The 22,636-nt window shown below is 40.6% G+C and overlaps 1 protein-coding gene across 20 annotated transcripts in view; it reads left to right on the top strand.

The window, feature by feature from the left end:
- Window positions 1–22,636, top strand: part of NCKAP5 (NCK associated protein 5) — a 918,003-nt gene that overhangs the window by 808,733 nt on the left and 86,634 nt on the right. For 16 of the 20 annotated variants that reach the window (XM_070241809.1, XM_023622814.2, XM_070241810.1 and 13 more), the window contains 3 exons: window positions 1,942–5,705; window positions 6,426–6,603; window positions 13,782–13,860. In XM_070241809.1, the coding sequence (XP_070097910.1) occupies window positions 1,942–5,705; window positions 6,426–6,603; window positions 13,782–13,860 (4,021 nt within the window). The remainder of the gene's footprint in view (window positions 1–1,941; window positions 5,706–6,425; window positions 6,604–13,781; window positions 13,861–22,636) is intronic. The other 4 variants (XM_070241812.1, XM_023622816.2, XM_070241814.1 and 1 more) reach the window with 1 other exon arrangement.

Genomic DNA, 22,636 nt, shown 5'->3' with positions numbered 1-22,636 from the left:
ACTGATTGAGGCATCTGGCTAATCTGACAGGGCGGAGAGCCTGGGTCCTGGAAGGTTTGCAGCTGCTGGCCCTGGGCTGAATCAACCGCAGTGTGGACAGACTCTGGCGAGGCAGAAAGGAAGTGGGTGGGCAGAGGCTGAGCACATCTCCTATGGGTTGAACAAATCTGCCTGTTTTAAGCTCTTGTGGTACCTTTGCCAGGCTTCTCTTCATTGTGAATGCAACTCTCAGGATCATGGAAATTCTTAGAAATCTAAGCTATGGCAGTCCACTCACTGGTCAATCTATAGTATCCAGACTCATTAATGGGATTTCTTCTGATTTCCGAAGAGTTTTTAGTGGTACACGGGCGGGGGGGGGGGGGAAGCATCACCACAGAGCACCTATCCACAGCAACTTCTGACACTGAGAAGTTTCTAAAGAAAATATATAATTTGACTTAAAAGCAAATAAACATATAACAAATAAAAAACAAATATGTTGTTGATAGCAGGAGTAATTTTTATGAAAATGTCTTAGATGTAAGGAAGTGTTCACAGCTTACTAAAAAGTCTAGATTCCAACGCGAGTTTCTGACACTGTTTCAACCCCTGCATGTGAGCACATGGCTAGTGTTCAGAGTTATGGGGCAGGGGGAGCTGGTGCAGAGATGCCAACAGGAGCTGAATTCTTGGCCAAGACTGGTACAAAACACACATCTGAAACCACCAGATTCACTCATTAAAGTTGTTCACCGTTAGTCATGTAGCCTTTTAGGAAAAAAATCATGAGATCAGAGTTCAAATTCCACCAATTTCCCTGAGTGCTAGTTTGTGATTACATTCTGCAATTTCCGTCAAGTGGGGGGTATGGGGATAACCTATGATGTCTATCACAACATCGACTAATATAGAGAGGAGAAGAGAGGCTGAGCTTGACTCCAGTAGTGTAGCATCACGATTAGGCATGCAAGGCCTAGAGCCAGACTGCCTGGGTTCAAATCCTCACATGGCCTCTTTGAAACTGAGTCATACAAAGAGCCCAGGAAACCAGAGATCAAACCCTTGCTCAGCTCTCAACTGTGTGATTTCCAACAGACTGACCTTGCTGAATCTCAATTTCCTCACGAGTAAAATAAGATGGATAATGTCCCCCTCATTGTGTTGTTCTGAAAATTAAATCAAAGCACTATGTAAGTGGCTCATTTTATTTTATTTTTTTTGTGTGTGTGAGGATGATTCACCCTAAGCTAATATCCATTGCCAATCCTCCTCCTTTTTTCACTTGAGGAAGATTAGCCCTGAGCTAACATCTGTGCCAATCTTCCTCTATTTTTTGTATGTCGGTTGCCTCCACAGCATGGCTAATGATTGGAGTACATCTGCGCCCAGGATCCAAACCCGCAAACCCAGGCCACTGAAGCAGAGCACACAGAACTCTAACCACTCGGCCACAGGGCCAGCCCCCCATTTCCTCCATTTGTAAACTAAAGCAAACCTATCCATCTTTCAAGGTTAAGTAGTTAAAAAACAAATCTTTCCATATATGCCTTTTGTAGTTTTTCCAAACCAACATATAGTCTCCCTCCTGCATTTCTGGAATACCTACTATATTTGTATTTCTCATTCTCTCTCTTGACTTAGGGTTATTTGTGTCCAAGTCCTCTCCCCTGCAGAGCCGCATGCTCCTTGAAGACAGAGCCCTTATCTTCCGCTTCTTTGTATCATATGCTACTTAGCTCAAGACCTGGGAACGTAGAGATTTGCTGCATAGTTAATAAATTAATGCACATTAATTAATGTATGCATTTATGTGAATATTTAGCAACCACTAGAACAAATTAAGTTCAATGATGGACTTTTCCATCCTTTTTTAAAATAATTTTGATAAGTTTATAAAAGCTTTATAAATTTGTGGTCCACATGCTTCAATCGTTTCTGATATCTACTTTTCTTTCCTAGCAATCATCACGAAACTGGGATAAAAGGTTAAGTATTGACTCTTCGCTCCCAAGTGGCTTTGCCAGTCCTACAGATGAACCACCTCCAACTCGTATCAAGGAAAGCCACATTTTGGAAGGACTAAAAAAGCTGCAGAAGCGGAAAGCGTTACTTGAACCCCCGTCAGTGATAACCAAATGGGGTTATAAAGATTGCATGAACTCAAATGAAGGAATATATTCTCCAGGAATTAAGAGTAGCAGCCTCAAGGAGTATTCCCCCTGCAAACCGACTGACATGGGGAGCCCCTGCAAGGAGCCCCACAAGGCATTTGTTTATGATACAGATTCCCACGACGATGCCGATGAAGACTCTTCTTTAGCATTGCTGCAAGCTGCTCCAAACCAGGACTACAGGCTGCATGGTTGTAAATTAACCCACAGTGTTTCTGACAGTCTATTTGGCTGGCAGATAAATGGGAAACACTTTTCAGAAGGCACGTCCTCAGTTTATCCCAGGGAAAGGCCTGAAAAGTTGACCAGTTGTGCCAGCAACTGCCCCTTGGAGAGGAAGCTGTGCCCAAGTGTGCAGGCGCCTCAGGTACAGAGAGAGAGGGATCCACACAGTCAGGGCGCCATGGCTCTCAGTCTCCAGCTCTCAGACACCGACGACAATGAAACCCTCGATGAGCTGCACATAGAAAGCAGTGATGAGACAGGCCCTTCAGACTTGTCATTGACTGCCGACACAGACAAGTCCATGGAGAACCTGGACATCATCATGGGATTTGGAAAATCTCAACTTGGGTCTCCTAATGAGGAGGAAAAACAAGTGCCCGTCCACTTAGAGAGTAGGCCAAAGACGTTTAGTTTCATTAAGCAGCAAAGAGTTGTGAAAAGGACTTCTTCAGAAGAATGTATTACTGTAATATTTGATGCAGAAGATGGCGAGCCCATTGAATTCAGCTCTCACCAGACTGGCGTTGTCACCGTTACCAGAAATGAAATCTCCATCAATCAAGCCCCTGCTGGACCCAAGGCAGAACACACTGAACTTTTACCTCAGGGAATTGCTCATCTGCAGCCAGGAGCTGCTGTAAGAGACTACACTTTCTTAAAGAGACCTGAAGAGGAAACTGAGAAAAACATTCCAAAAGATGATGTAGGTAATGTTGCCGCAGCACCCACTGAATCTTTGAGCCCCAGGACAGTAACGCAAAATACTCAGCGACAAAGACTGGCCAAACCAACACACAATATGTCATGCCAGAGTAACTCTAGGTCTTCAGTGTCCATGGGTATCTATCAGAAGCAAAGTCTGACAAAAATACCTGCCAGGGGCAAGTCTTCACCTCAGAAGTCAAAAATAATAGAGCCTGAAGCCTCCACAAGAGTCCTCTCATCTGGCCCAGTGACTCTTGAAAAATTACCAGCCTTAGCTCCTGGGAAACTCTCACGGTTCAAGAAGACTGAGGGCCCAGTGCCTCTCTTTGATTTACGGCCAGATTCACACATTCCAAAACACCCCGCCCAACTTCCTCCCGGCTCCAAAATGTCTGGCAGAAGGGATTGGGTCCAGTGCTCCAAGAGTCAGATTCCAGCATCACAGTTGCTGTCAAGGCCCCTCATTGAGCCTAGTAATGGAGAACCCCCAACAAGGGATAAACACTGTGACCCTGGACCAGAGGCAAGAATGAAATCACCTTCCCCCCCACCCCCTCCAGGCAGGTCAGTCTCCCTACTCATCAGGCCCAGTTATGACTATGTGACACCACCTCCATCTGCCAAGGCCGAAACAAGGGTCCCCAATGAACCAGCAAGGATGGTCTTCAAATCTTCTCCTCTGAAAGGATCCTCTGTTCCTGTTATTTCTTCTAATCAGACCATAACAGAAGTGCAGGGGAAGAAACCTTCTGTGGCCTTCAAAAAGCCCATCTTCACTCACCCTCTGCCCTCCACAGAAACAGTGGTTCAAACCAGATGCTCTGCTCATACCCCCTCTAGCTCATTTTCCATAATGGCCCCAGGGCCCCCTAAGGTCTCTCCAAAGAGAACTATCCCCAAAACGCCACCTCACCAAACACTTGGGACCACACAAACAGACACAGGGTTACGAACTCCCAAGAACTGTCCTTCAACCCATGAGCCACTGGAAATATCGTCCTCCAAAAGTGTATCTCCAGGAAGAAAAGGACAAGTGAATGACAGTGTCTCTACATCACCCAAGCCTTCCTTCTTAGGGGTAAATGAATCACCATCATCTCAGGTTAACAGTCCCTCATCATCACCATCCTCTAAAAGCCATAACCCCCCACATGGTTGTCAAAACACTCATGAGAAAGGACTGAAAACTCGCCTCCCAGTTGGGCTCAAAGTTCTCATGAAGTCTCCCCAATTGCTCAGGAAAAGTTCCACAGTGCCAGGGAAACATGAAAAAGACAGTCTAAATGAAGCCTCTAAAAGTTCTGTGGCTGCAAGCAAGTGTAAGCCAGAGGACTCCGGGAATCCAGCAAGCCTTGAGACCACAGTAGGTGAAAAAAATGTGAGTCCACTAGGGTTACAGACACAAGACAGTTTGGCTGAAGTGCTTCCCCTGGAAACAGCAACACCAGATTCATTGGAAAATAGCATCCCTGGGGCCGATGGAAAAGAAGGAGTGGAAAACAGGTCTTTGAAAAGATCCCTTTCCTCCAACAAGCCACACCTAAAACCAGCTCTGGGCATGAATGGAGCCAAAGCCCGCAGCCAGAGTTTCAGCACTCACTCAGGAGACAAGCCCTCCAGCCCGTCCGTGGAAGGGCCAGGCAAAGTTCGAACTCAGATTATTACCAACACTGCTGAGAGAGGCAATTCCCTCACCCGGCAGAGCTCCTCCACAGAAGGCTCTCCCAACAAGACCCCGTCCGCTCTCATGTCTGACAGTCTCCCCAGTGCAGGGAGGCCCTTGGGGCAGCCCTCCTCCAGGCAAGGCTCCTTGGGGAGCACAGGCAGCTCTAGCAGCCGGCACGGGAGCCCAGGCAAGTTGCCTGTGAGGGTCCCTCCAAAATCTGAAGCGCTCCTCACCCCACCTGGAATGGAAGACCAGCAGGCCTATGCCCAGGGAGGATACCCTAGCGCGGCTGCACCTGAGGAGCCAGGAAGTGACCACTGCAGGTGCCCGTCCACCCCCACAGACTGCCCAAAAGCCCTGCAGAGCCCAGGGAGGACACAGCATCCAAGCAATTTTGAAACCAGCAGGACCTCCAAGATAGAAACTTCTGGAAGGTATCCAGACACTTGTACAACCAGGCCTGGTGCTGTGAGCCCAGAAGCCCCCCTCTCACCCACCATCGAAGAAAAGGTCATGTTGTGCATTCAGGAAAACGTGGAAAGGGGCCAAGTGCACACAAAGTCGACCTCTGTGGAAGCGAAGCCGAAACCCGGGCCTTCTTTTGCCAGCTGGTTTGGTTTTCGGAGGAGCAGACTTCCAGCTCTCAGTAGCAGGAAAATGGATGTCTCCAAAACCAAAGTGGAGAAGAAAGATGCGAAAGTTTTGGGGTTTGGAAACAAACAGCTAAAATCAGAGAGAAAAAAAGAAAAAAAGAAGCCTGAACCACAATGTGAGAGAGAAAATGAGCTTAACAGAGACACGGAGTTGGCAGATGGTCCAGACACTGGTTTACAAAGCAAAAATAATCTGAAAACACCACAGGACATTTACGACCAAATGAAGTTTGAACCGAGAAATAGACCCAGCCCTGTAACGTGTTCAACAAAAGATACGTTTCTGACGGAACTTTTGAACAGGTGATGTCTTGGCAGGGAGGGTGGCAATGTTGAGGGGTCCCCCCCCCCCGCCGCAAAGAGAGTTGTTTGCTTCCTGCACATTAAATGCCAGTCAGCCATGTTTTTCATACAAGCAGAAATGCATAGTAGCAGTCTTTTATACATTAGCCAGAATTTAAACAATGAAATAAAATTTAGCAATAAAATGATAATTTAGTCCATGTTACGTTGTTAACCAAACCAATGGTCTTTGAAATTAAAGAATGGTAAGTATTATCAAGGTTGATAGAAATTCAACCTAGACTAGGAATCATGAATGTACCCACATGGCATGAAATGGAAGAAAATTACACTTACATTTTAAAGTACGCCGATCTCATTGATTGTACCAAGTAAACGTATACTTAGAAACTTTCCAGAGGTAATTACATTTCCTGCTGATCTTAAGCTAGAAATATGTTTTGCAATCATTCTTCAGTGGTTTTTGTTTTGCTCCCCCACCCCAATCTCACAAGCAGTCGTAAAAATAAAAATAAATTATTCTATTATCAAATCTAAATTGATACAGTACTGGAATATCAGATGAAGCGTTGGGCAAGGCTAGTGAGAAACACTTATCACTCAAAGGTTTAAAGACAAAGAAATACATGGAGGTTACTTTAAACATTAAAGGGTTGGGAAAAGTAGAATGATTGAAGCCCAGCAATGTAATTTATCAGAGGAATCACTTTCTACCTGCAGAGTTGATAAGAAAGCAGCTCAACAGACAGAAAGTAGATCAAATAATGTTTCCTGCAGGAGTGTGTTAAAGGGCAGCTCCCAGGGCTCCTGTCTCACCAGCGGCTCTATCAGCACTCAAGGAAGCCACAAGAAAATCATCAAAACCAAAGCTGATATGGAAATACCAAAAGGCTCCCTGGTAAGTGCTCCACTGTCCTGGTTATAAAGTGTTAGGATTCTGTGACAAGCTGGTTGGGCCCTTTCTACCCTTTGCTGATGAAAATATATGGGCAAGAGATTATGGGGGGAAAGAGAAAGTTAAAGAGAAAAAAAGAGAGACATCCTGGTGACAGCTGTGGCAGAGAGATGGCAGCTAGACTGCGAGTGGGCACAGCTCCCTCCAGTAATGCTGCTTTTTTAGCTCTCTTTTCAGAATGATGCTGTAATCACGGCACAGGCAAATGATGCTGCTGGTGTGATCTTCAAATTATACCCTTGTGCTGGGAATTCATTTTGATGATTATTTCCATGATTTCCAGCAATACAAAAAGTAATGAAAATGATTATATAAAATAAAAGTGCTAAATAATTTAAGAGAATATTGGCTATTTTGATGATTTGATTTAAGCATTTTTAGAAAAACTTTTAGAAAAAATTGTATGTACCAATTCATCCTACCTAGACATCCTACCTAGACAGAAGGTGTTGAGACTAAGAAACCCTTTTTGGAATTTGACTCCCTATCATTTAGTCTTTTAATTATGGGGTCCAGAACTCAGGGCTAATTTGCTTTAAAAAAATTAATAAAAGGGCATTTTTATATTTCTCCAGGGTATGCTAGTTTCAAATAATATTTTTTGCTTTAAAACTGCCTTAAATTGCACTTACTCTCCTTTATTCTTTCTGTTATTGCATAATTGATTTGGTGATGTTCAGTGTTCCTTTCTGTAAGTTTTAAAAATCTTAAACCAAAAATATTCTCTATACAGAATTACTGTATCCATATTCTTTGGTACTCTAATAAAAGAGATTGTAAAATATAGTACATGCTACCATTTCCTTAGGGAAAACCTGAAATATGAAGTAATTATACTTTTTTTTTTGGAGTCGTCGTTCAAGAGTAGAGAAGATTTTAGAAGTAATCGTGACTGTCATATTAGTTATTAATTATTAGTTTAATTACTTATTGATGTATAGGGTTCCTTAAAGTTGCACAAACCTACTTTAATTTGAGAGAAATGCACATTTAAAACATTATATTTTAATAGCTCTTGACTCTGAAGAACTGTAAGGCCTTTTTTTCAAACTCTCTGCAATCATATGCAGACTGTGTTCTTTGCAAAAGTTTTTTCTTTTCCCCCACTTTTGCTCTTGGCTTCCAGGGTATCATCCTTTCTTTGAAAAGGTAGATGTCCCCTGCATTATAAAACCACAAATTCTAAGCATATCTAAGGCTGCCCTTGTAGTGTCACTGAAAGGAAAGAGAGAGAATGAATGTGTGGAAATGTGCAATATGCCGGAAATTCAATCCAACTGATCTAAAACTTTGATAGCCTGGCAGAGCCCCTTATCAGAGGCACTCAATTTAACTATGCTCCATTTAATATGGTTCTGACAGCTTAGGGTATATCTCCACTGTACAGAAGTACCAAAAAAACAAAAAGACCCTCTGTTTGGCTTTTACAATTTCATTTTTTGCTTTCTTATTACTTCCTAATGCTAAAGTAATTGACCATGCTTTTCCTCTCTCGTCGGCAGTCTTTCACAGTGTAGTATAGTGTGTCCTTTGGTCCTTCCAGAATATCTGCAAGAAACACTCTGATTATTTTCTGTGAAGTGCAAAGATTCCCTCACCACCCGAAATATACATAATCAATAGGGATATGCTAATTTTTCTAGTTAGCTGCAAGAGGAAATTAGTCATGCTGGGAAGCTTTTCCATATGGAGGAATATTATTAACCTGAATAGTTGACCAGTTAGTCATCTTTTAAATGGAAAATGCAATGTTTTTTGTTTCATCTCCATAATCATCGGTGGAGATTGGGCTAAAATTACTAATTTCAGAAAGGGCATGGCCATAGTCTCCTTTGGGATTAGTATAAGCATAGCAGTGAAAACCTATTTGTTGTATGTTATCTGCCCTTATAGGGAGGAGATTAGATGCAAAATAAGATGTATTCTAATACCATAACACATTGAGGTGAATACCCATGAACTTTTTAAAATTCAGGGTTTAGAGGAATTTTCCCCTACTAAGGCTCAAGATAAATTTGCTGTCAGCTTATTTTAAAGTGGGTTGCAATAAACTCTTCTTATAGTAGTCATTTTGGTTGAAAACGATAGTTATATATAATGCATCACAAATCACACTTTATTTCTGAATGAAACCACTGTTCAAAAACCTCATAACATAATATACCACCATCCCCTTTTCTTTGCAAACTCAGACTATATTTAGTTATGAGAGGTCTAAGGTGTTTTAATTATTTTAATCTGTGTTGGAAATGGTAGAAAGATTATTTCCATGCATCTAACAAATCCATGTATGTAGCAGCGCTCCACTTGGTTCACTAGTAACTGCATATCAATTTTCAGCATTGCTAGATACATTCCAAAATAGGTGTAAACGTCCCATTAATGCTTTGCTGAATTAAATCTTTTACTCCTTTCAGAGCCTTAATTAGAGGCTTATGTCCTCGTTTATATCATCATTTACAAACCACTTAGCTCTAATTTTTGTGTAATTTAGACAAGGGCCATGTTACTTTGTACTTTTATTTAAATTATATAAAATAATTATAAGAGAGGAAAAAGACGTCCCCAGGAAAGATTGCATCGGTATTAAGTAAATAAGTCAGAAAGAAGTGCAGTCCACTTGCTACACATTGGAGGTCTTCCTTCCTGTGGATTTAGATAATTCTCTGAAATGAGAAGTCTCAAAGGAAGGCAGCTCTAGGCTTCTATTTAACTACCACTGGACAAAATAAAAATCGTTAACACAATTAATGAGATCGTATACCTTCATTATGCACTAGAAAGAGATGGCCATTTTAATATGGGTATTTTAATTTAAATTATGAGTATTCTCTTCACCTAGTGTCACATAGTCTGAAAAAAATCACATATGCTAATAAAAAAGCATCAAATACTATCCCATTAAAATCGTACTGTGGTGATGAAATAGCATAAAATAGTACAATAATTACCCAAATTGTTATCATCTTATTAAGTTCTGCAAAATGTTATAATTTCAAGATCCTTAATGGAACAATTCTGTTCTAAATGCTGTTTTGAGGCTAATAAGAAGCATGCATATTGTGCCCTCCTCCTGCAAAGTTTTCTAAATGACTCACTTTTCTAAAGGCAATGCCTTCCAGTTTTCTCTCCAAAGATCACTTCCTGTCTCACTCAAGTTCATTATGATCTTTTCCTTTTCAATGAAATTTAACATCAAAATGTTGTTTTCTTGGGAAGCCATTCATGGTAGGATGATTCAGAGAAGAAAGATGCATAATTCCAAATGAAAAGTGTCCACGAATATTAGATTTAATTCTGAAATTATGTATATATATTGGTCAGTGGTGAATTGTTTTCTCCCTTTTTCCTCCTGCATCCTTTGTAAGCTAATTCCTTCCTACCTTTTCTAATGATAGAGGTTAATAGAATATAGTGGGTAGAGTGACATTTAATGGTTATCTGTTAGAATCTGGTATTTGGTACGGTTCTTGACTACATCTCCAGAGCTCAAAAGATGGAGAAGCGTTGGAGGCGCACCATTAGAAGACCCCCAAAGTACTGATAGCAAACAAACCCAAAATAGCCCATAGTTATTGCCTGTGAGTCGCCTGCTACTTCTTGTCAATGGGACATTACTGACATTGATTTGTATCTGTTCCTGGTAGAGCAATGGCTGAGAAAATTCTCAATACCTAACCACCATTCTTTCCTGAGCTAGGCTTCTTGGTTTTGCGATCACTCCCATCTCTGAAGTGCTTCACCACATGAAGATTGTCTCACTTGTGTCTATCTTTGGCAAATTCTTAAACTTGAACTGTCAGCTCCTTACCCCCAGGAAGATTCCCACAACCTCTCACCAACACCCAACCACTGTATGATCAAGAATGAAAATTAATTTTAATGTCAGCCTATGAAAAATATAATTAGCAAGGGGAATCTGCTGCCAAAATAAATTATGCCCCTCATTTCCATAGGCAAATGGATTTTTTTAATTACTCACCACTTTGCATTGAAATCTATTTGTATGGATAAGTAGAGCTGACAAGTATGCCATTTCCAGACACTCCCTCGTTTTCCATTCCTTTGCTGATTCTTCATCCAGCCCCTTCAAATTCAAAATTTCCCTTCATGGGTCATCACTTTCTCATGGGTCATTAGCCCAGGAGAGCTGAAAGAACTAGGGGCCTTGTCTAGAAGCCCAGTTCCTCAGATAAATCCCCAGAGGTCACATTTAGCATTTGCTGTTCAGGATGTAAAGCCCTAGAAACATTCTGACAAGGAGCTGACAGGTGGGACTGTCCGACGGCTTTTTTCTTTCTCAAATATGATACTTGGAGAAAGGTGGTGATGAAGTTCCACAGAGGGTTAGAGAACAAGTAGGAAAGTGAAGCAGGGTAGTTACACACACAGAAAATTTATGCTACTCTTAAATAAAAATATGGTTTATATATACTTGGAATACTGCCTCCATGTCTAACTGCCAGACACTAAGAAAGACGGTAGTTCTTGAGAAGGTCTGGAAAGGATGACTAACAATATGGTGCCCTCTGAAAAACTGAATTACAGCAATGAACAGGGGTCAGGAGAACCCACTCTAAAGCTGAAATCCTTTGTGACCTTGAACAGATCACTAACCCTCTCTGAGTCTCTTTTCTTTTTTCTCTAGGATGAGAATCTTGTTCTAAGTATTGGATTCTTTAGTTTAGAATTTCCTAGGCTGATGGAGATGATGGTTCACCCACATTCCATCAGGCTAGCAAGGCACCTCAAGTTTAAAATCGGTGGATTTTGAAAAATCCCAAGGAAATACTATTTTACATAACAGGTGGGGGAAAATGTGGAATATATTGTCATAAGAGCTAGAACGGGCTGACGATATAAATAGATTTCCTTGTTGTTTCTATAAATGAGGATAGAAAGTTCCTGTTGGATTCTTAATGGAAATTAAGGTGTTTGGGATATCCCTTCCTTGGTGGGTCTTGTGGTAACCTTGTCACAAAGAAATCACTGAGCTGGGTGAACCTTGGAAGGCAAATAAGTAACACATTAGTCTTGCTGATGCTCATTCCACTTTTCCCCTCTGCTATCTGTAAATGTGCACTACTAGAAACAGAGCTTGTTGGTGAAGGCTTTGTTCCCCCGTTCCCTAACTTTCTTCTTCTGGAGATGCTAACAAACAGGGCAGTGCCCACAAGGCAGACAGCTGATGGGGAAAGAAAGTGAGGGAGCATGGCATCTGGATAGTCAGCCCTCAACACTCTCCTTATGAGAGTGCAGGTAGTCATCTGCATCCTGTTTTGAGTTTGTCATCTTCTGGCTATCAGCATGTACAGATTAAGCACCAATTACAGTCTAATATTGGAACCACAGTCATAAAATGTAAATAATTGGCCTTATTCCATTAAATATGAAAATTAGGAGGTAAAAAGTAGGAAGTTAAATCTAGCTCAAGGTCAGTGTGCAACCATATGACTTTCTACATTGCACGTATAAAATCGTGGTTTCTTGGCATTTAACTTGAGCCCCTGAGCAAACCCAATGACAACCTCTAATGTGTGTGCCTAAGCAGAACCCCCATTGCATTCACTGCATAGTTCACAGTATTATCATTGACTGCCCAGGTGACTGGCTGGGATGTATTTTAAAAGAGCTGTTTAGGGTCATTCTGCCAAAGACTGCAAGCTGTCTTGATATTGAGGCCAAGTCTACACTGGAATAGTCAAATGGAAATTTGAGAATAACAAAATTCCCCCAAATGAACACAAATCTGAAGCCAGATTTGCTGTGTTTGAATTGCGGTTCCACCACCTGGGCAGTTACTTATCTTGTCTGTTTCTTCAGGTCCTTGTCTCTAAAATAAGGCTAACAATAGCATCTCCCTAGTAGCATTGTTGTGAGGGTTATGAGATCATTGGTGTGAAGAGCTTTAACAGCACCTGCTACATAGTATTCAATTGTTTGCTGTTTTTATTATTATTGAGATTGGCGATAATAGTGTTACTACTGATGCTACTAGAATGGGAAATAGGGGACCTGGGTTTTAGTTCCAGTGTTGCCATTTACAATATGTTTAAGAAAATAAGGTGAACACGATGTTGTCTATACAGAAGTTGAAATAGAATGATGTACACCTGAAATTTATATAATGTTATAAACCCGTGTTACCTCAATAAAACATAAATAAATAAATGAAAGAAAATTTTCTGGATCTCAGAATTCCCATTTGTAAAATACTGTGACTATATTAGATTCTCTCTAGAGTTCTGTTTGATGCTACACCATTCAGCATCTGGATATTCCAGCTGAAGTTTACAGGGAATTTTTTTTTTAAAGATTGGCACCTGAGCTAACATCTGTTGCCGATCTTTTCTTTTTCTTCTTCTTCTTCTCCCCAAAGCCCCCCAGTACATAGTTGTATATTCTAGTTGGAGGTCCTTGTGGTTGTGCTATGTGGGACACCACGTCAACATGGCTTGATGAGCAGTGCCTTGTCCGTGCCCAGGATCCGAACCAGCCAAACCCTGGGCCACCAAAGCAGAGCTCATGAACTTAACCACTCAGCCACAGGGCCAGCCCCTCGTGGAATATTTTTGACCTGAAAAATCTAGATAAATGTGTCACTGCTTTAGTTTACTGAGCATACATCATGGTCACCTCATGTTTCATTATAGAAAGAACAAAAAAAAATAAACATTTTCTTAAAGAGTTATATTTTAGGAAAGGGTCAGGAGATCTAAGTATATTTCTTTATTCTTATGAAAATAGCTTGTGGTGGAAGTCACTATCTCTAAAGGAATTATATTTCATTAGACTTTAATTTTTCCTAAGAGCTCTGTTACTGACTTTATTAAGTATTAAAAACCAAAGCTGTTATCTCCAAAATCTTATGTAGAATTAGGTACCCTGTAAATCCTTGCTTTCAGAGCTGGAGTTATATTCTTGAAAATATGCTCTTATCATTAAAACTCTTAATAAAGCCAAGTGATTGATAGAGTAGGGAAAAGTGGAATGAAGATAATACATATGTATGTGTATACATCCACACTCACACGTTTGTTATAGAATGTACCACTATTCTGAGGATTGCAATCTATTTAATTTAATAAATAAGAACTTACAATGTTTTCTTCTTACTGCAGATAAAAGAGGCCAATGAAAACCTGCAAGAGGATGAAGAAGATACAATTGCAGATTCTGCATTTCAGAGCCACATCATAGGTAAAAATTTGTGTCTTGATGCATCTTTAACTAAGATATTTTCTCATGCGACCTTCTTTCAGACACAGTATGTTCCTGAAGATCATGTCTTACTCCTCCCTCTCTCTGGACTGCGTCTTAACTTCTCACACATGGTTACGTTTATCTTCTTAGACATTGGAAACTACTGTAAAATAAGTGGATCAAAGCAGAACCTATGAAGAAAACATAGGTGTTTGCAGAGCAATGCGATGCAAACTGACAAGAAGTGAGTACTTGTCTATATCAAATGAAAATGATACTGAGTGTAAATCATTTCTCTCTGAGGAGAAAATCAACTTTGAATGGAGCCAGTTTCTATAATTGTCTCAAGAAGTACCTTGTGCAACTACGATTGGTTGGAAACGTGCAGTGGTGGTTTTCTTAAATTGAATATTTTTAAAATTATGTCTGTTTTACACATAGAACCAAATAGATTAAGGGTATACAATTTGCCAAAATCTTCAACTCATTTTCTTCATCTTTCTCTTAGAACCCTGATTGTAGATAGTTGTGTCTGTGAAATAAGTTTGGCTTGTCAGCTATTTTTTAAAATTGTGCGTAAGCCTAGATTGTACAAACTCAGGTTCCCAAAACAAAAGGACTTTGCTGACCTGTTTCCAGCAGCTGGGAGGGAACTGGTGATGGAGCAGCTGTCTGTGACTGTGATCCTTGTCAGGAGACAGAAGAAGCGATAACGTTAACGGCTCTGGGCCGCCTTGGATGCTTGCAGAAATAATTGTTCTTCAGGTTCTAAAAATATCTGTGAATGTAAGGATGCGGATTATTTAGTTGTACAGAAGACACCAAGGCATGATGGAATCAGTTCTTCCAGTCACATTTGGGTGTAGTAGGTAATCTTGAATACCATAGTCTAGGGAATGACATCCCCACAGATTTCTGGTTTCTGGTATATCCAGTATCCACTGCTCCTGTCCTATCACTGGAGTACCTTGAGCTGCCGGCTCTCAGCATCTCATCACTCTTAGCGCCATATTGGTACACTTTGCAAGTGATGTTCTAGCATGCCCAGCAGTCTTCTGCAAGCTATAATTTACAGTTTATCTCAGAGAGTTATTGTACCCCCACAGCTTAATGAGACTGGCACACCATTATTATTCTTTTCATTGGTAATTGGGAACAGAAAAGTCTTAACAAACAGCTGAATGAGGGTAGTCTGAATAAGATTATTATTCCAAAAAGACATCCTTTATTATAGTTGTCAATGTAAAATGCTTAAATTGGTATCAGTTCCGTGTAGTTAGCTAATATGCAAGTTAAATGTTGTTTCACAACCTTCAAACATGACACCATGGAAAGCTCCGCTGAGTCATCATTTTTCCATAATGAGGTATTCTTCGGCCTGTAAAATAACATATATAAAGTTAGAGGCTGAATTTTTTTCAAGAGAACTAGAGTAATCTACTTTTTAAATAGTCTAGCAATTATTTAGCTCTGCACTGTTTGACATGACAGCCAGTAGCTACATGTGGCTATTTCAGGTCAATTTAAAGGAATTAAAACTACATAAAATTAGAAATCCAGTTCCTCAGTCGCACGCCACATTCCAAGTGCTCACTGGCCACATATTCTGTTCCAGATGGTCTATAGGAACGTTTCCATCATCATACAAAGTTCTGTTGGCAAGTGCTGCTTTGCATTCCTCTCATGGAAGTAAATTTGAACCATGTTTCTGACAGAGAGTTGACTTGGTCTTCACATAATTGTAGACTCATCTACTCAAACTGATGGAGAGCTATATGAATAAGTTGCTCTTGGCTGCAAGTAACAACAACGACAGCAAAAGCTGACAAGCCGTTACTTAAGTAATAGAGTCATTTAATCATCTTATATAATTAAAGGTCTGGAGGAAGGGAAACATGAATGAGGTATAGAAGCTCAACAATGTTATCAAAAGCCCTGGCTTTTTGTCTTCATGCTTGTTGCCTCTCGTTGCAAATTGTTTCCTGCCTCTCTAGGCATCCCACCTACATCGAAGGCACAAAGTATAAGGAAGAGGAAAAGCTCCTTCAGAATCCCAGCCATAGACTCTACCTTACATGTCATCAGTGAGAACCAGGTCTTAAGCCAATCCTAGCTGCAAAGGATGCTGGGAAAGTCAGTATGTTGCTCTCTAGCCTCTATTGCATGAGGTAGCAGGGAGAACAGGGTTGAGAATGTTCCGTGGGTTAGCCAATTAATAAAATCACCACAGACCTTTTAAAAAGTTCACCCCTTTCAAGACTAAATGAAACTCAACAAGTCAAGTGGCTATTTATTTTTATTCCACGAGAATGACTGAGAATATATTTTTTAGTGCCCTGATAATTCCAATGCTTGGTCTACATTGTGTTGCCACACATCCTCACAATATTCTATTACTGTAGAATATTTCCAGTCAGAGCAACTGAGCAAATCTAAGTATGTTCTTCTTCTAACCAAGTATTAGCTAATGTCTTTCACAAAGAAGAATAATCAGAAAATTTGGGAATCTGAATCTTTACATCTCTGTAGTTAAGGATAATCATGTTGGTTTAATCAAAATGTTATGAGCTGATTACAAGGCAAGATATTGTTAACTAAACCTGCTCTATATTGAAATTCAAGATTCATGAATTAAGTAAAATAATACAACTAGACTTTTTTCTCTAAAATTACCCTGGTAAATGTCAGACTTCCATCTTAATAAGCAACAAGCAAATGACTAGCCTAACTTAACAGAAGTATTAAAACAAACACCATATTTCTGATTGTTCTTTCCTGCTATGTAACCATAATGGAGTCACCCTATGTTATACTAATTATCTAATAGGATTAAATGATCAGTAGGAATTCAAAAACATTGTCTCATATTAAAAACATCAGCCAGTGATAGCATCAAAAATAATCCCCTAGATGAAGGCAGGGGATTTGGAAGTTCTTGTAAAGAGGAGAAAATGTCTTTTGAGGAGTTTGAGAAAGAAGCCGAGCAGAATTGAATGGCGAATAAGAAGCGGGGCCTAAATGCTTCTCTCTTCTGTATGGAAGCAACTCTGGAACCTGCTTTATTGTATTAGAGCCCTAATACAATATGGTCGATAGTTATCTCTACATGGATTATACAGTTTGAATTATTCAGACCACAATTATTTTTAAATCTAAGACTGGTTTTCTCTAATTATTAGTACTAGTAGGATTAGATTCAGACAGGAACAAAGGAAACTCCAAAGTACAGTGGTTTAATTAAGAATAGAAATTTCTTGCTGTCACATATAATAGTCCAGAGGGAGGTGGTCCATGCTGTTAGGATAGTGCCAACCTCTTCCTATCTTGTCCCTTTGCTTTCTATGGTTTCCATTCCCATCTTCATGGTCCAAGACGGCTGTTGAAAACCATCCCTTATGTCTACTTGCTAACCAGCAGGAAAGAAGAAGGGATGAGGAAGGATATGATTCATCCCTTTAAGGACACTTCCTGGCAGTTGACCCATCCCTTCTGCTAATAGTCCATTGAACAATACTTAGTCACATAGGATGAGAAACATTATTCCAGGCAGGAGGCCGTATGTCCAACAAAAAAATTGGAGATTCTCTTAACTGTGGAAGACAGAGAGAGTAAATATTGGAAGACATGTAGCAATCCCAGCCTGCTACCCACCCCCGACCAAGATTATTTCCTTGGTAGGAGCACGAACAAGTTTCCACTATCATTTAAGAAACGCATAAGAAAATAAATTTGGAAGGTTGTTGGGAAAGATATCATTAATTTCAATGATTTATGCTTAGTTTCTGTTTTGCATGATCTGAACTGCCACTGCTCTCTATTTGTGCAGTTAACCTTGAGTAACTTTCTGAGAAAATGTAGTGAACTTGAATTAGTTTGCCACCACCATATTTATGAATAAATATATAATTGATCACCCACAAAGTACAGAGGTTCAAGTAAATCTTCTGTGGAATACAATGCATCTAGAATTTTCCTGTCTCTAAAATTAAAATTAAAACTAATAGTGGGGGCTAGCCCAGTGGCATAGTGGTTAAGTTCACATGCTCTGCTTCAATGGCCCGGGGTTCACAGGTTCAGATCCGGGGCGCAGACCTAGCACCACTCATCAAGCCACACTGTGGTGGGGTCCCACATGAAAGAGAAGAAGATTGGCACAGATGTTAGCTCCGAGACAATCTTCCTCAAACAAAAAGAGGAAGATTGGCAACAGATGTTAGCTGAGGGCTACTCTTCCTCACACACATGCAAACAAAAAAGCAAAAAATTCAAAACTAATAGGGCACTGGGGCTTCCAGTACTATAGCTACCAATCAATTAAAGTCCTTGATAATTATCTTATTTCAAGATTATCACTCATCTTCCCCACTGAGAAAATTTGAAAAAGTTTAGAAATTTAATGTACATGGAATGAGGTTCATATTCAAAATAAAATTAAAGCATATCTCACAGCTTTTTGAATGGAAGTCTATTTGAGTCAAATGTTACATTTTTGAATAGTGTGCTGACATATTTGGGCTTAATTGTAGAAAGGGTGAGCTATTGATGATCAAAACAACAAGTGAGTGGGCGGTAACAAGTGTTCTCAATAACAGTCTGATAGATAATGTTCTGTTGACTACTAACAGACTGGCCCTGAACTGAAAAGTACTTAGATAATATGGGCTATGGATGAGGAATAGGATGGAGTCGTTTTACATAATTTGGATCTCATATTAATACTTCCCAGGATGATGATATTTCTGTATTTCCAAACATACAAAGTGACATCTAAGAGGTACTAAAGAGTAATAGCTTGAGAAAGGAAATTTCCACTGTGGCTGCCCTGAGTTCACTCACTTATAACTGCAAGTGACAAACTCCAAAGGAAGAACTTTGCATCTGGCAGCCTGAAATATAAATTCCACCTGTCATGAAAGTAGACCCGTGGAAACAGGACCATGTAGATCCTTCTAACCCAGGACTGGAGACAGTAATATTAATTTCTGTCCATTGAGTATCTGCTATGTACCAAGCCCTGTAATTGGAACATTACATGTCATCCTCCTTGTTTCTCATTCCTTTGCGGAGCTAGTTCTGTTTTTGTCATCTATTGACTTGCTCCTTATGAGTGCCTCCTTCTAACTACCAGAGATAGTCATGAGATAAGGCTTTGGTGGAGATTTCTGTATTTGTGACCATACTGAATCCTAATCTATAACTCCCCTTCTCTGTTTTTTTCACTAGAGAGATAGAAAATTGTAGACTTAGAGAGTTGAAAGTATGGCTTTTTTACTCCTAGAAAATATTTGCTCCTATAGATTACACCAGGGAGCTGAGTTCTGTTTAGTTCAATAAGCCTATATTAAGCATCTTCTACAAACCATGCCCTGTGATAGATGCTGGGGCTATGAAGATGAATAAGACACAGTACCTGTACTATGAACTCCAGTCTAGTAGGGAGAGAGAGAAGCCAACAGATAATTCTGATACAATGTGATCACAGATAAGGTAGAGGCATGCTCTACGTATATATGAGGGCACAGAGCAGGGAGTGGAGCCCAGCTTTGGTGATGCCAGGAGTGTGGGTTTTCATCTGTAAGGAAAAGACAGGAGTGAGAGAGTAAGATATTGAACTTTAAGAGCATTTGCCATTTATACCAATGGTTCACAAACTTTGCTACACATCAGAACCCCCTGGGAAGCCTGTAAAAATGCTGATGCCCAGGTGGTCACACCCCGTAACAATTAAATCACAAGGTCTAGGAATGGGAGGCAGGCATTAATATTTTTTAAAGATTCCCCAGGTGATTCCAGCGTGCAGCAAAGTTTGGGAACCACTGTGCTAAGGCGTAGGATCTCATCAGCAAGGGGGAGAGAGAGGTCCTTCAACTCAAGAGAAACATCATGAGCAGAGGCCTGGAAATAGGAATATGTCACACTGTGAGGCAGGGGAGTCAGTGAAAGGCCAGCTTGTCTAGAGCAGAAGGTACATTTTGAGGATGAGGTACACATAGAGTTGATTTTGTAGGATGGGACCAGATTGTGGAGACATTGAAAGCCAAACTTAGATGATTGAAATTTGTCCTACAGACAATACATAGACTAGGGAGGTTTTTCAAAGAAGATCAACATGATAATAAGTGGACTTCCAATCACTGTGATGCTCACATTTAGAGTTTTAAAAGAAAAACACATTTTCGGGGCTGGCCTCATGGCCTGGTGGTTAAGTTTGGTGCACTCTGCTGTGTCAGCCCAAGTTTGCAGGTTTGGATCTCGGGCATGGACTAACACCTCTCATCAGCCATGCTGTGGCAGCAACCCACGTAAAAAATAGAGGAAGAATGGCATAGATGTTAGCTGAGGGCTAACCTTCCTCATGCAAAAAGAAAAAAAAAAGGAAGATTGGCAACAGATGTTAGCTCAGGGAGAATCTTCCTCAGCAAAAGGTACCTGCATTTTCATTGTCTCTCCGTTAGCCTTGGACCAACCAAATGTGCTAGTCACCATACCAATTCCTCATGAGTGACATGCTGTGATGAATAGTCATGTATTCATGTAAATGATGCACAGACAGGAATATTTAAGGGTTGCCAAAGGGCTCCTTTCCCCAAAAGATCTCTCCTGGCAGCCTCTCAGAATGTATATGAATTTCCTACCCATTGACAATTCCTTTGGGTAAAGGTTCTCAAGTCACTTATAATACAGCTAGTCTCTGCAAAGGGTACACGTTGAGCGTCACCGACTGATAGCAGCAGTGCCCTCCTCAGGTCAGCTCCAGCAAGACCCCAAAGGAATGAGTCATGATGCTGGTACATTCTCTGGCCAGGAACTGAGAAGCACAAAAAGGAATGGTTTGAGGTTGAGGAAAGGTAAGGGTGGTGGTCTTCAGATGGTGGAGCTCAGCTGCCAGGGCAGAGGCAGACCTGAAACCCTAGAGGGTGGCATGAATTAACGCTGGTGCTAGAAGGGGAAGGGCCCACTGAGCAGGTAATGGGTGGACACATTAAGTAAGTTTTGCCTTTATTCCCACATTTTCCTAAGGTCTGTTCCTCTTAAATACAAGGTTGAAGAATCTGAAATAGCTGTACAGAGGCCTCTTTTTTCACAGTTCCCTCAATTTCTTTAAGGCAATTAATTCACTTAAAGTAAATATAAGAATGTGTGTGAGACTTATGGAAGAGTAAAGAATGGGGGGATGGGTGGGATGTCAAATAGCAGAGTGCCTCAGCCCCGAACCAGAAACCTGCCCAGTGTGACAGAAAATTCTGAAAGAAGTAAGACGATGATATATATTATACTAATATCTATTCTTTATAAGTACTTTATTAGAGCTTTATATTTTATACTACTTTAAACAGAGCTTTCTATATGCTGGGCACAGGCCAAAGTGTTTTATGTATGTTGCCTTGTTCTATCCTCAAATCAACCCTGCAAGTTGGGTACCACAGTCACCCTTTGCAGATGAGGAAATGGATGTCCTGAAAGGTTATGTACTTTGCTCAGCAACGTGGCTAGTGTGAAGTGGAGCCAGCATTCACACCCAGCTTAGTTCATAGCTATGAAGTAAAGTTAAATAAACCCCAAGAATCCTAGATAATGACTAGGGTTTTTTTGGTCACCTTGCAGGCACCAGAGACCAAGGATCCCTTTGTAGATTCCTTGTCAGTGGTTGCAAACTTAAGAACAGCCCTGAGTCGATGAGTGAGACAGGCTGGATGTGACATGCACATGCACATATTATGTCAGTGGTGGAAGTTTGGATGAATGGAGAGAACACAACCTAACCTAGGGTACCAGCTACTTGTCAATTTCAGGTGTCACCATAGAAGAAGGCTGGCCTTACGTAGCCAAGTCTTTCCATTTTTCACCAGAAGCCAAAAATCTAGATTTTTATGTGACATATGATACATTTTAAAACATGGGCTCAATTTGAAAAAGTAAATCTTCAAAGACTTCCTTTTATCTAGAAATATTTCAAATTAGAATTTCAAAACCCTTTCACAGAATGCCACATCTAAAAGTATAGGGTATAATGTAAAAAATATACGTATTTTCTTAAATGCATGGTTGAGCTACAGGCAAAGAATTCATCCGAGGCTAGAGACAGCAAGAAAGCTTGAATCCATAAGGGAGAGAGTGCTATAGCCAGCATTTGCCCAAGGAGTATGTGCTAGTCTCTGGTGACCTAGAGCTGGGGTGACCAACTGTCCTAGTTTGCCTGGAACTTTCTTGGTTTAGCACTGAAAGCCCCGCATCCTAAGAAACCCTTCAGACCTGGATGAATGGGGACTGTTGGTCACCCTACCTGGAGCCTGGTGTTAAGGAGCTAAACTGTTGATGTGATGAAAGTCTGGGACATGAGCAGGGTGAGAGGTTAGATCAAAAGCATCCCTTCCCCACTCAGCCTAAAGCTGGAGTCCTAAGATCAGTGGCAGCAAACCCCGCCTCCCGAGGACGGCCGTGGGGATAACTTCCTGACTCAGCCTCAACTCGGTCTTAACTCTATCTGGAAAAAAAAAGAAAAAGAAAAAAATATCTTCTCTGCAGATTCTGAATCTTCAGCTCACACTCATGTGGATCAGGGAACTAATTCATTCTCTCTTTGTGTCCCCTAAATGCCCTAGGTCAAAATTTTTAAATGGTCCAAGTTGTACGTTAAGTACTCCAGAGAAGAAACTGGGTGAGGGAATAGGTGAAACAAGAATGGCAGAATAGTGATTTTTTTAAAACTGGGCAGTGGGTATATGAGGATACATTACACTGAGAATATTTGAAGTTTATCATAATGAAAAGT

This window comes from Equus caballus, chromosome 18 (genome assembly GCF_041296265.1).
Source record: "Equus caballus isolate H_3958 breed thoroughbred chromosome 18, TB-T2T, whole genome shotgun sequence".
Classification (NCBI taxonomy): Eukaryota; Metazoa; Chordata; class Mammalia; order Perissodactyla; family Equidae; genus Equus; species Equus caballus.
The sequence above is the reverse complement of the archived record's forward strand: the minus strand, read 5'-3'. Positions and strand labels throughout refer to the sequence as shown.